The 12,613-nt window shown below is 36.2% G+C and overlaps 2 protein-coding genes across 9 annotated transcripts in view; one reads left to right on the top strand and one right to left on the bottom strand.

Annotated features, from left to right (window-relative positions):
- LOC110384610 (transcription factor CP2) overlaps positions 1-2,875 on the top strand; it is a 41,705-nt gene extending 38,830 nt beyond the window's left edge. For all 6 annotated transcript variants that reach the window (XM_064042156.1, XM_064042154.1, XM_064042155.1 and 3 more), the window contains one exon: positions 176-2,875. In XM_064042156.1, coding sequence (XP_063898226.1) covers positions 176-328 — 153 coding nt within the window. In that variant the 3' untranslated portion in view covers positions 329-2,875. The remainder of the gene's footprint in view (positions 1-175) is intronic.
- Positions 2,876-6,520: 3,645 nt separating this feature from the next.
- LOC110384640 (LIM and SH3 domain protein Lasp) overlaps positions 6,521-12,613 on the bottom strand; it is a 41,992-nt gene continuing 35,899 nt past the window's right edge. Inside the window, exons 8-9 of one of the 3 annotated variants that reach the window (XR_010277879.1) lie at positions 8,270-9,969; positions 6,521-8,233 (exon numbers count right to left, since the gene is read on the bottom strand). Coding sequence is in view for 1 of the 3 variants with exons in the window: in XM_064042159.1 (XP_063898229.1) it covers positions 9,811-9,969 (159 nt within the window). In the remaining 2 variants the exon portion in view is untranslated. Of the gene's footprint in view, positions 9,970-12,613 lie in introns of all 3 variants that reach the window. The other 2 variants (XR_010277880.1, XM_064042159.1) reach the window with 2 other exon arrangements.

Raw genomic sequence — 12,613 nt, 5'->3', positions numbered from 1 at the left:
AACCGTCGTGTTCCGTCAAAGGCCTTTATGTACTAGGACCGCGGTAACTCTTTCAAACAATCCCGCAGCCCCGGCAGGCCTTGGCCCTGCTGGGCCCCGCTGCTTGGTACTTGCCTGACTTGGAATCGAACCCACATCAAAAAAATTACTTAATAAATAATTTCTTTCCCCACAGGAATGCGAGTCAGTCCTAGTATCAGGCCCCAACGGCGCCCGCGTCCGTCTGACGGACGAGCTTGTCCGTCACATGCCGGACAACTCGACATACCGTTTGGAGCGGTTGGACGACTGCGGCGCGTTGCTGCTTTGTGCTACTAATAATAATTAAATTAAATATATACAAAGTGATATACTACTCGTCAAGTACTGGTAAATATAGGATTTGAAATTTTTCACTAAAATTTTGGTACTACCTTTCATAGGTATCACCAAAATACTCATCTATAATTATAAAAATTAATGTCACTTTTCGTTGTAATTATATAACTCAAGAATGAGCTCACCTAGCCAAACTAAATATTTAGGCTTCGTTCGGACTATTTAGTAGATGGTTTATGTGAAGTTTGCATTAGTTCGGTTGAGCGGTTCTTCATTTATCACAGTTTTTAAAACAAAATTGTGGAATTTATACGTAGCGAAGCACATACCTCTTTTAGTCTATTTTACCAACTAATATGAATTTGTTTTGACGAGTAGTTTAATCAGCCCTTCAGTATAACTGGGCAAAACCAAAAAGTCTTACAAAGTTGTTGAGACAAGAATATTTACCAAATAAATTTTCCTATATAGGAATTTAAACTTGGACTTTGAAATGTGAACAAAATGTGTGTTCAAAAGCATTGTTATATGCAACTGTGTATATAAGTATTTTTTTACCCGATTTCGGAGAAGTTTTGTGTATGCCGATGCAAGGCCTTTAGTGCCGATAAGCATTTAATGTCGTACTCGACATAATATTAAACCCTAAATTGTGGGTTTTCTATGAACTGAGTTTTCTTTTGGAAAATAAAACGTGTGTTGTAAAAACACAAGATTGGACTGTGACTATACCTAAACAATATATGTATTGGATATAATATTATCCAATTATAATTGAGAGAGATATTTTTTCAACCGTATAGGCGTCTATTCACTATAACTTTAATAAGTAAAATGAATAGACATTAAAGTAGTTAATACTACTCTTACCCGACTACGGCTAAGCCAAAAGGGTAATATTTTCAAGGATTTGACATTAAAACAAAAATCATTTGTGTTATCAAGTATGTAGTCTAGAAATTGGAATGTAAAGGAAAGTGTTTTCGAAAAACAGGGGCCATGAAGTATTCTTGTCATTAAAAATCACCTCATTCATTAATTTTTACTCAAAATATTTTACTTTTTATTAAATTTCTATATTACTGTATGCTTATATGTGTAGATTGTAAGAGATTTTGAGCAGTTTTCAAATAAACTGTTTAGTTCTTTAATTGCTATGGTTAAAGTTAATGTATTTTTTGTTTATAATAATGTAAACTAATACTTGAAATTATTAACAGGCTTTCATATTGTTTTTTTGTTCTGTAAATCTGTAAAATAGTCTTTTATAGTTTCAAATTAAACCCAGTCTAGACAACCAGAGGTATCGGGTTGCCCGGGTAACTGGGTTGAAGATGTCAGATAGGGCAGTCGCTCCTTGTAAAACACTAGTACTCAGCTGCATCCGGTTAGACTGGGAGCCGACCCCAACATAGTTGGGAAAAGGCTAGGCCTTCTTGGCAAAAATATGTGTGACTAAATAAATACAATAATATTTTGAAAACAATTCCCAAGTACAAATGTGACTAAAAAAACAATTAGTTTACATTATTATGAAGTTAATTATAAAATGGTTAAGTTTTATTCCGTATTATTAAATAATCGTGGAGAATTGATTGTTTTAGAATATCGAAGATAGCCATGGGTTATGTGTTAAAGATTAATATTGTTTGTTTAGAATGAGCGAGACCTTTGATAAAAACATATTTTCAAAAATGTGCAAAAAAATAAGTTTATATAAATGATGATATTTAAAAAAAATTGCTGTTGACAGCTTATTATTTTTAGATTTATTCTAAATTATACAATTTATATATTGAAAAAAGGTCTCGCAAAAATATGGATGTCGTAAAATTATAGGCAGCTACACACCATCACTAAGTTAGTTAGCTTTAATTCGGTTGTTATGTAATCACAGATTATAATTGTTATCTAAGATTATTTTACGCCTTGTGGCTTGCATGTTATTATAAATAAATGATATTTTTATTTTCTAAATAAGTTTCAAGTTTTTCATATCAAATAGAGGCAAAAAATTACCCTGAAAATGGGTAATTTCTCAACAAAGCGTTTTCACCCCAATATGGGTCTATATTTCAATAGTAAAGATATACTAAAACCCCCTTACTCATAAACGTGAATTAAATATAAGTAATACTTAAGGGCTGTTTAAGAAAATTCTTACTTATAAACTTTGCTTAAGCATGTCTTAACTAACATTTAATCACTACTTAAGACTTTAAGTAGTGATTAGTTAAAATGTTGCTTAGAAGGTGATTAGAGATTTTATAAGTAAGGGGGTTATGTTTTTATGTACAGTATAAATAGTTATTCACATTGTTAATTGGTGAAAAAAAAACTTTTTACCCAACTGCTGAGAAGGGTATGTTTTTCTTTACAAAAGGTGCCTTAAATAGTGCCTAACACGACCTCTGAGGTCCGCGCTGTTGTTTACGGAGTATTATCGATAAATATTTTATAAGATTTTATTACAATATAAATTGATTAGATAATATGTTGCATGATTTAGTTGTAGTCAAATGTATGAAGTATATAGTCAATAAATGTATAAAGACGATTATTGAATTTTTATTTTATGTATACCTAAAAACCTGACATTAAATAAACCCAACATTTTGAATGATCGTATGCGTATGCTTTTTGTATGTATGAATTTAAATACGGCTGGGTTATACACAAATTGTGTAAGATGGGCCGATAGGCTGTCTGTGTCGTACGGGCTATCGGCGGGGTAAGACAAGGGGGTATAACGTCATCAAAGCTGTTTAACCTTTACGCGGTGTCCTGCGTGAGCGACGAACGCGACGCGATGCGACGCAACACGACGCGACGTAATGCGACGCGATGATATACGCGACAAATGTCCTACGTGATTTTGGTCATTACTTCTCAAATCATGGAGAAGTACAGTACAATTTTGCTTGAAAGTTCATATTTAAAGTACAGACAGCAACATTCTTTCAAGTTCTTTGTACTAATAAACGATTTCTATAATGTTTATGTTTTTTGTCCCACAACAATCGTTATTCTCGCACTGCGGCGATCAACGCTTCCGAATAGTTCGTGGTGTCGCATCTGGTCGCCCATCAAATCAAGTGCGCGTTACGTCGCGTTTCGCCGCAGACTCTCACATAGGCCACATGTAGGGCATGCCGTTGAGTTGATCGCGTCGCGTCGCGTTCGTCGCTCACGCAGGACACCGCGTTACATTAACGATCTGATTGTTGAGCTTAGCAGCAGAAACATTGGGTGTCGCATTGATGACGTTAGCGTCAATTAGTTATGATGACGATATGGTGCTGCTGAGCCCAACAGTCAGGGCGCTTAGAGAGCTGCTGAGTTGCTGTGAGCGCTAAGCTCAGGAACATGGGCTCATGTAACTAAAATAACACTTTTTAAAGTTTATTGTCAAGTGTTTTACACGTGCAGTCTGTGGACCAACTATACTCAGCGGACTATCAGCGCCTTGCGGGTTCAATACAATAAGGGATATAATAAAACGAGCGATTAAAAAAACGCTTTGCGACTGATGATGACATACTGTATTAATAACTTGAGCGGTATGGATTTGAGTAAGCGAAAAATTAACTAAACTAACAACGAATATTGATTAATAATAAAATCCAGAACGAGCTTACAAAAAGTGAATTGTGATAAATCCATTTCATATAGGTATTAAACTTTTATCCGAGCGACTACATTACTAAGTGAGCGACTGGAAATACAGAGAGGACAACTTCAATATTAAGATAAAATCGATTTTTCTAAGTGAGGTTATACATAACGTAGGTACTACTAAAGTGAGCAAAGTTTTGTAAGCTGCTTTATTAATGATTATTGGTTCCTGATATTCTATTTTAAGATGGCAGAATTTTGAAAACGAATCACTGCAACACCGACTCCACGTAGTCTTGTCTGCCCTATCCCTAGAGTGCAATTCAAAACCGCATAGGCGCGGAGGGGCGAGGCGGCCTGCGAGCTGAGGCGCAGGTAGTTTTAACGCTCGCCGCCGCGGCTGAGGCTGGCCGGCCAGCAAGCCGAAGCTGAGGCGGTGAGCGTGAAAACCATCTGCGACGATAAGCTCGTATGGGACCGCCGGAGCCCCGCAGCGCCGGAGCCGTGACAGAAGCCATGCTTGCTGCATGTTGCATTGTGCTTCCATGCTGCATGCCTGCTTGCATGCTTCGTTTCAATCCCCTTCCCCCGCTCCGCTATCCCCCGCTTACTCCTTCATATCTTAATTATACATTTCCGATTACTATTTTGGAAATGTATAGATTTCCTAGGAAATGTGTCTAATGTAATTAATTTCACACATTTTGTATTCGAAACACTTCATTTAAGATAAAATGCCGCTGAGTATAAAAAATGCAGGACGTAACGTTGACACTCAAACAAACATTAAAGGCTCGAGCAGACCGGATGCGCATCCGGTCTGCTCGAGCCTTTAGTCGCTCAAATATTATGAAGCTGCTCATTTTGTATTTTAAGTAACTCAAATTAATGTCTGTAAGATACTATTCTGTTGATTTTTCGTCACTTGCAGTCAGTCGCTCAGTAATTATATAACCCAAATTAATTAATTTTGACACTTAAAATTGTAATTCACAGTCACTCGTTTAAATACTATCCATACAATAATGGGTTTAGGATGTTGATGGGGCTGCCCCGTTTCTGCAGTGCATCAGGTATGTTCGCCGAGGCACGCGTTGATGGCTTCCACGCCATTGTTAGACAGAAATCTGCCTCTTTGCTCTGCAGAGTGCGGGCTAGCTCCAACTCCATCCTGAAGACCATAGCGTGTCGACGTGTTTCCTGCACCTCGTGTTGGACGAGAACTTCTGGCCAGAGGGCGTGGTGTTCCGTCGCTTCCGCGGACAAGTGCCACAGAACCGCACTGAGTGACATAGTGCGTAGTGAAGTGTTACTAACATAGATTTAAGTTTTTTTATGTACTAACAATGTTTTGTATAATATATTATGTATGTTATTCTTTAAGGTATATATCTATGGGCCTATGCAGCCTGAAAATAAAGAGATTTGATTTGATAGCGGAGAGGTACGATTCTCCTCTGTTAGGTGATGTTGTTCACAGATGCATCGTGAACAACCACCTTGTATCGAAATAATTTTAAATAGATAGATATTAGGTTTTTACTAACATAGGTGATGAGGCGTGTAAATAGCCTCATCGGGGAAAAATAATAAAAAGTTAATGGATTTAATTGGGACAAATTTAGAAGGTTGAATGAAGAAAGCAAAGAGAAATGCGGTATGCGGGAGCGGTGATTTCAAATCTTGAAAATCGAATGCGGGAAAAACAATATGGCGGTGAAACCCAAATCGTATTTCAATTAAATCCCTGCTGATGATATTCCTTTAGACACCAATACCCACTACAACTATTTGCAGCAATAAAGCCCACGTACCTTGTGAATCCAGGGACCTCACTTAGAACCAGCGAGATGTGAAGATGCCTCGTTCCAGGGCGCGTGGTCGCGGTAAGGGCTGCCGGCCGGCGAGCTAAATCTAGGTTCATCCACCGGTGGACTGGTTAAAACTCGTGAAATCAGCACTGCACTATAAGTCCACAATGTCTTCTAGCAGCAGGTTCAATTATTACACGAGAATCTTCAGGAAATCACATATAGGGAAATAATGACGCGGAGCGGTGTGTATTCGACACAATGCGAATGGCGGCGGGAGAAGTACTACGTCCGTCCATGGCGGTGGCCAGACGCAACACTGCTAGCTTGTTGCGGGTATCTTCTAGAACACTCGATACGAACCAATGGGCGCTGCGGTAGCTAGTATTGTCGTTCGGATATCATCACCAGAGACTCAATTGGGTTATTATTAATATGAAAATGATCGAAATAAATTTTTAAGTTGCGGGAAAAATAACTTATGTATTTAATTTATTATTGAATAAATATTTGCATTGAAAAAAAAAAGACATTGACGCTTCACCAATAGGTTTCAGTGTTCTTTGTTGACTAACCCATATGGATGTCACTTATCCGAAATAATGTTTTTTTTTTATACCCACGGATTTCCGTAAATAAGAAAAAAAAATACCTACCCATTTTATTGTTGATTTGGGTCGAGAATCATCAGTATAATTACATCCTTGAATTTGATATGGATGCAAATCACCATCTTGTATCATAATCTTAGGTACGATTTTAATAAAACCAAAGAATAGCTTATAAAATTTATTAAATATTACAAAAGGCACTGTAACTTAATACTGGTCCTATATAATATATAGCGTTTGTGATGGTTAAGATATAACAGTAAGTTTAACAATCAAGTTATTGCTATTAACAGATTAAAAACTGAAGCCATATAAGAAAAATATACAGTTTATGATAAAATAAAGGTTATTTTTACCCAAAAGGGTATATTTTACCCTCAGTATCCATTCTAAGACCCCATTGGAATGAAGATATGACCCATTAAGGCTACTGTGACCCAAGTTATGATAAAAATGGAACCCACAAGGGGTATAAAAGTACCCCAACTAAAACTTTACCCCAGTCTCAAATTAATTGAATTGTTGATTATCTGTGATTCAAATAAAAGAGAACTGATAAAAAAAGCTATTGAGAGTTTTTATTTCCCTAATCAAAACAGCTAATGTATGCAACTTTGCATTTTTGAATTCATAACAACCCCATTATATTTTACTGAAAATGCATTGACAAATCTGAGTACTATTAAAAAAAAATGCAAGAAAAATATTAAAATGAATACTTAATCTATTAAAAACTGCCACTAAATTATTGTCACAATATGGAATGTTTATACATAAGAGTCGATAATCGATCTCAGTGGCGTGCACTTGGAGAGGCCTATGTCCAGCAGTGGACTGCGATAGGCTGATGATGATGATGATACATAAGAGTATTGTATAAATATAACAGTGCCTAATATTATGCAGTAACCTTTACATTTTGATATCAGTTGTATATTTTGCGTACCAATTTAACCACCTGCGGAAATGGTGAATTTGCCAAAAAAAACATAGTTTTATTAATATTTATACTCCATTTGAGAAGGCATTTATAAATAATCTTGATGTTTTATTAAAAAATTCATGCATTTTACTTAAAAGCTCGAGTCTAAAAATAAAATATGCTCAAATTTGATGTAAATAATTGTATTTACTAAAAGATTAATATGTATGCATATATTTAATAATAGATTGAGCAACTGTAATATTGATTATTAACAGTTGCTCAATCTATTAAAATAATGATTTTAACCAGTAGTTAATTTTTCAATATTTATTTGAGTAAAAAGTACTAACAAGATTGTTCACTTCTCAAATGTATTACATATGATACGAGTAACTTCTCAAATAGAGTACAGTTATTTTTTAAGAAATCCTGATGTTTCACCACCGATCATGTCAATATACATAGGCGATATATTCCAGACTACCATTTTTAGGTAATTCATAATGTCATCATCACCAGTTTAGCCATAAGACTGCTGAACTTATGTACAACCTTCAAATCTGCAAGTGATTATATTGGTACCTTATATACTTACAGTAAGTTACACAATCTAACTATAACGATAACCGAACCATTTTCAGTTGTCAAACCACCGATGTGACCAATGGGCGGCAAGTATACGGCTGGTTATGGTTTGGTTATCGTTATAGTTAAATAGTGCATCTCACGCTTATTGGATAAACTCATATTAATATATTGTTAATCTAACATGTTTATTTACAAGATTTTGACCTGAACCAGGTACTTTTAATGTTAATTATTACTTAGTTAAAGTATAACAATATTTCATATTTTGTTAGTTTTGACGTGACAACGTCTTATAAATCGATGGAGCCGGCTGCACGCACGAAAAAACATGACTCATGCGGCGTTACCTCGCTCTGAGGCGTTACCTCGCTCTGAGGCGTTACCTCGCTCTGAGGCGTTACCTCGCTCTGAGGCGTTCCGTTTAAGGCTTGAAGTGCAAGCGAGAGCACGCAGCGAGCGACAAAGAGGCACAATCGGCAGCTACTCACGTTATCACGTTCAACTATCGTCAGTAAAACGACTTTACAGACAATGTTTTTTTTTCATAAGATATGATATCAATGTGTGACTCAAGTATTTTCCTATCTCTGTTTTACAGTTGCATTGACATAAATTATGATTTTTAAACGCTTAAAAGGTCATAAGAATACGCTTAAATGTAAAATACCAATGACCATATTAAAACACTGTAGAGAAAAAAAGTATAACTTAAAAAGTGGAATGAATATTAAATGCTTAAATAAACAGAATTTGTTCGCTTAAATAACTTTCTATATGAGTTCAGACTATGTATCAAAAAAATATATATTGTAAGTTCTAAATACGAGAAAAGTATTTAAATATATCTGGAATATGTTTTTAAAGAATGTGTTAAGTAGTTTAGGTTTTTTCAGGTTTTTCATACATTTAATTCTTATATTTATAGAAGTTAAGGCCTTGATACAGCTTATAGAAATCCAGCCTTTTTAACATTATTTTTATTTAAAATTCAGTCATAAGAATCCGACTTAATATGCATGCGTATAAAATATATAAGCTTTTTTTTAATATACTGAAAACTAGTTTAATTTAAAATATTTTTATATATTTTCGCCACCTCTCAAAAATAAGTTTTGAGTATGATTTTGAATTATTGTAAGAATCTTTTTATAAGAGGTAACAAAAATATATACTTTTAAAATCTTAATATTATAAATAAATTTCGCGAAAAGTTATATTTTATATTCTTAATATTTATACATAAAAAAATCTACAAAATGTAACGTTAGTGGCAATTACATAAAAAGCTACGAATTTATCATTTTTCGTGAAAATTTTATCCAAAAGTTCTTTTTGATATTATCAAAATTGGTCCAGCCATTGCTTATGATTTTATTTGCTGTCGAATATAATAGTAAATGTTAAAATCTACATTTGTAGAAGATAAAATTGATATACATTTAAAATGCGCGTTTGAAGAGTGCCAAAAAGTGCATTTTCAACTGATACCAGTCAAATTCATGATAATTTCGAGGCACATTCATTTAAAATTTTATTTAAAAAATCTATGAAATCACTATATGGTGATCGGCTTAACCAGTCAGAGATTGGTTAACCTTTTTGTAGCATTTGGTTGCCAAGCTATCGAACTTACGATGATTGAAAAATCACCGCCAAAAATGTTGAAAAATGTATTGGTTGACCAACCTACCAAATCTGTAAAACAACCTCTAACCTCCACTATTTGAAGCACAACCTAATGCTACTTAAAATAGCATAAAAATACACATAAAAAATAATAAATAGACGTACCACTACTTAATTTCAGTAATAACATATTTTTTTATCCCATTTGGTTGTCGGCAACCAAACGCTGTCACCTGGCATGCAGCAACCAAGCGCTTCGGGGTCACCTGGCATGCAGCAACCAAGTGCTTCGGTTGTCGGGAGGTCAGTGACCCGGTCAGTTGTCGTAGTGTTGTGGGACGGCGTTGGAGGGCGCTAGTTCGACGTAGTTGGCCGGGAGCATGCCGGTGCGACCCGTGCGTAGTACCTGTCCGGTCATCCAGCCGGAATCGATCGATGTTACGTTGGAAATTAAGTCGCCTTCGCGGAATGATACCTGAAAGGTGTATAGTGTGTTTTTAGAAGCAATATTTTTTATGTGATAATCATTGAGTGATGAGTTTTTAAAAGTAAATAAAAAATATATTAAAATAATCCACCGGCATGTCTGTTTTTATTACTCATGGTTTTGTTCAAAATAAATGGAAAGTAAAGGGTATAATTTAGGCGGTCACCAAAAATATTTTTAAGACTCTAGGCTGAGGCACCAAATAAAATAAACAACTCCAAAAAAAATAAATTGACTTTATTAAAAGGGCACTAAAGTATATAATATTATGATCCAAAAAAAATAAAATAACATCAGAAAAATCGCAAATCTCGCACACATATTATTTTTGGTTCCCAAAATGGATTAATGGTCACCAAATTCTATCCAACTAAAAGATTAATATTACTACCAAAAATCAAAGTTAGTGACCTAAACGAATGCTGCAAAACCGACTCCGCTTAGTCTTGTCTGCCCTACCCCTAGTGTGCAATTCAAAACCGCGTAGGCGCGGAGGGGCGAGGCGGCCTGCGAGCTGAGGCGCAGGTAGTTTTAACGCTCGCCGCCGCGGCTGAGGCTGGCCGGCGGAGCCGGCCAGCAAGCCGAAGCTGCGGTGGTGAGCGTGAAAACCATCTGCGACGATAAGCTCGCATGGGACCGCCGGAGCCCCGCAGCGCCGGAGCCGTGACAGAAGCCATGCTTGCTGCATGTTGCGTGCTTACATTTTAAACGCACTGAGTTACACACAAATTCATATAACAATAAATAAGCGACGTAAGTTTGGGAACCCTAGTATATTAATTGGTATTTAGGAAATATTCTAGCGATCGTTAGCTTTTTTAGTCTAACAAAAATGACCAAATTAGGAGTCATGGTATTACATAATTGTGGGGATCAGGGTTCGTGGAATACTTGCGTAATTAAATAATAACCGTTGAATTTCAATCTAAACTGTTTATTACTATTTTTTTACTTAAAATCGTTAGGTACATCGTATGTTAACTCTTCCATCTTTTAAATTAAAAATCTCTAAACCAATCTCTCACTCTCATTCATTCATTCCCTCTTACTCCCACTCATTCGTTTAGAAACGTCCATCATCTTACACACATCTCGATCGTTCAGAAACATTCAATCCCACATTCGGTCATCCTGACGGAGTGTCTGTCCTCAGACACTTTACCAAATAAACATCATTGAGTTTACATCGTAAGGCTTAAATTAAACAAAAAATCTTTTTAAACCTAAACAAAGGATCTTCTTAGAATTTAACAAAATATCTTAGGTATTAAACATGACTAACAACTTTTTTGACAAACAGTTAAACTTATTTTTAAACAAAACTTAAGGGGAAAAACCAACCGGCATTCATCTCTTTTTTCATTGTATACTTTTTCTACATCGTAACGGTCTTTCATTTTAACTTTCCTAAATTTGTAGGGACCTTGGACCTTTGGCTTCAATTTTCTATGATAAACACATTTTCTCACAGATCTATCCCTTTTCCGAACAAGTACTAAGGGACTAGCATATTCAGAGTGACTTACCCGAACGATGCCTTTATCTAACCATTCTTTAACTTGTGTTTCTACCTCTTGTTGTTCTTTCAATGAAATCCTTCGGGGACGTTGTGCTACAGGGACATCATCCTTGACAATAATCTTCATTTGTATGGGAGATTCTTTACCTTGCTGAGGTTTGTAACTTTTAACTAACTGTTGAACTTTGTTTCGCACCTTGTTATCTTTAATATGATCTGTGGAAGGAAAATCATAGCACACATAAGCCTCACTCAACATGCAGCTCAACCAGTCGTCATCTTTACTACCAAACCACACAGAATTACCACTCATACACATTGTCACTCTTTGTAAAAAATCATTGCCTAATATGATACAAAAAGGCATTTCACGTTTCGAGATAACATAAAACTTAACGTTTTCGTATTTCTTATTGTCTATAACAATGTCCACTGTGCACGAACCACTCGTTTTTATCACTGATAAACCTAAACCACTTACCGAAACACTATCACCGTTAACACTCATTCCTAGTTGACGACGACACTCATCCGTAATAAGATTGATATCGCTGCCCGAATCCACCAGCGCATCTGTTGTTTTACCGCATATTTCCACCGTTTTCAGCGGTTTCTGGCGCGATTTCGATGTAAACAGTGCTATGTTGTTGTTATTATTGACATCTTGATCTTGATCGATAACGTCACTTGATGAGCTGTCACTGTCATACGTTGCGTTTCGTTCATCATGAATCGTGGCGCACTTCATACCCGTGTTGACAACATGAACATCGTGCACGACGTCGTCGATCTCATCGCGATCGCTCTCGTTCTCAATCTCACTCGTGAAGTAGGTCTGCTTCGGCGGAAGTCGCGTAGCTGCGTCCGGTGTCGGGCGACTCCGTGGATATTCGTGCCGTTCAGTTGTTCGGGTTGTTCGTTCACCGCCGCCGCCATCTTTCTTGATTGCATGAATGTTTTGAAGGCGTTGCATGCTTCTTATTCGGACATTCTACCGAAATATGTCCAAAATCGTTACAATGGAAACATTTCTTGCCTTTACTGCTATTCGGGCACTGGTCTGACATGTGGCTTCGATCGCCGCAGCTGTAACATCTTGCTTGAAATGGCTTA

Source organism: Helicoverpa armigera, chromosome 27 (genome assembly GCF_030705265.1).
Source record: "Helicoverpa armigera isolate CAAS_96S chromosome 27, ASM3070526v1, whole genome shotgun sequence".
Lineage (NCBI taxonomy): Eukaryota > Metazoa > Arthropoda > Insecta > Lepidoptera > Noctuidae > Helicoverpa > Helicoverpa armigera.
This window is presented reverse-complemented; position numbering and strand designations above follow the sequence as displayed.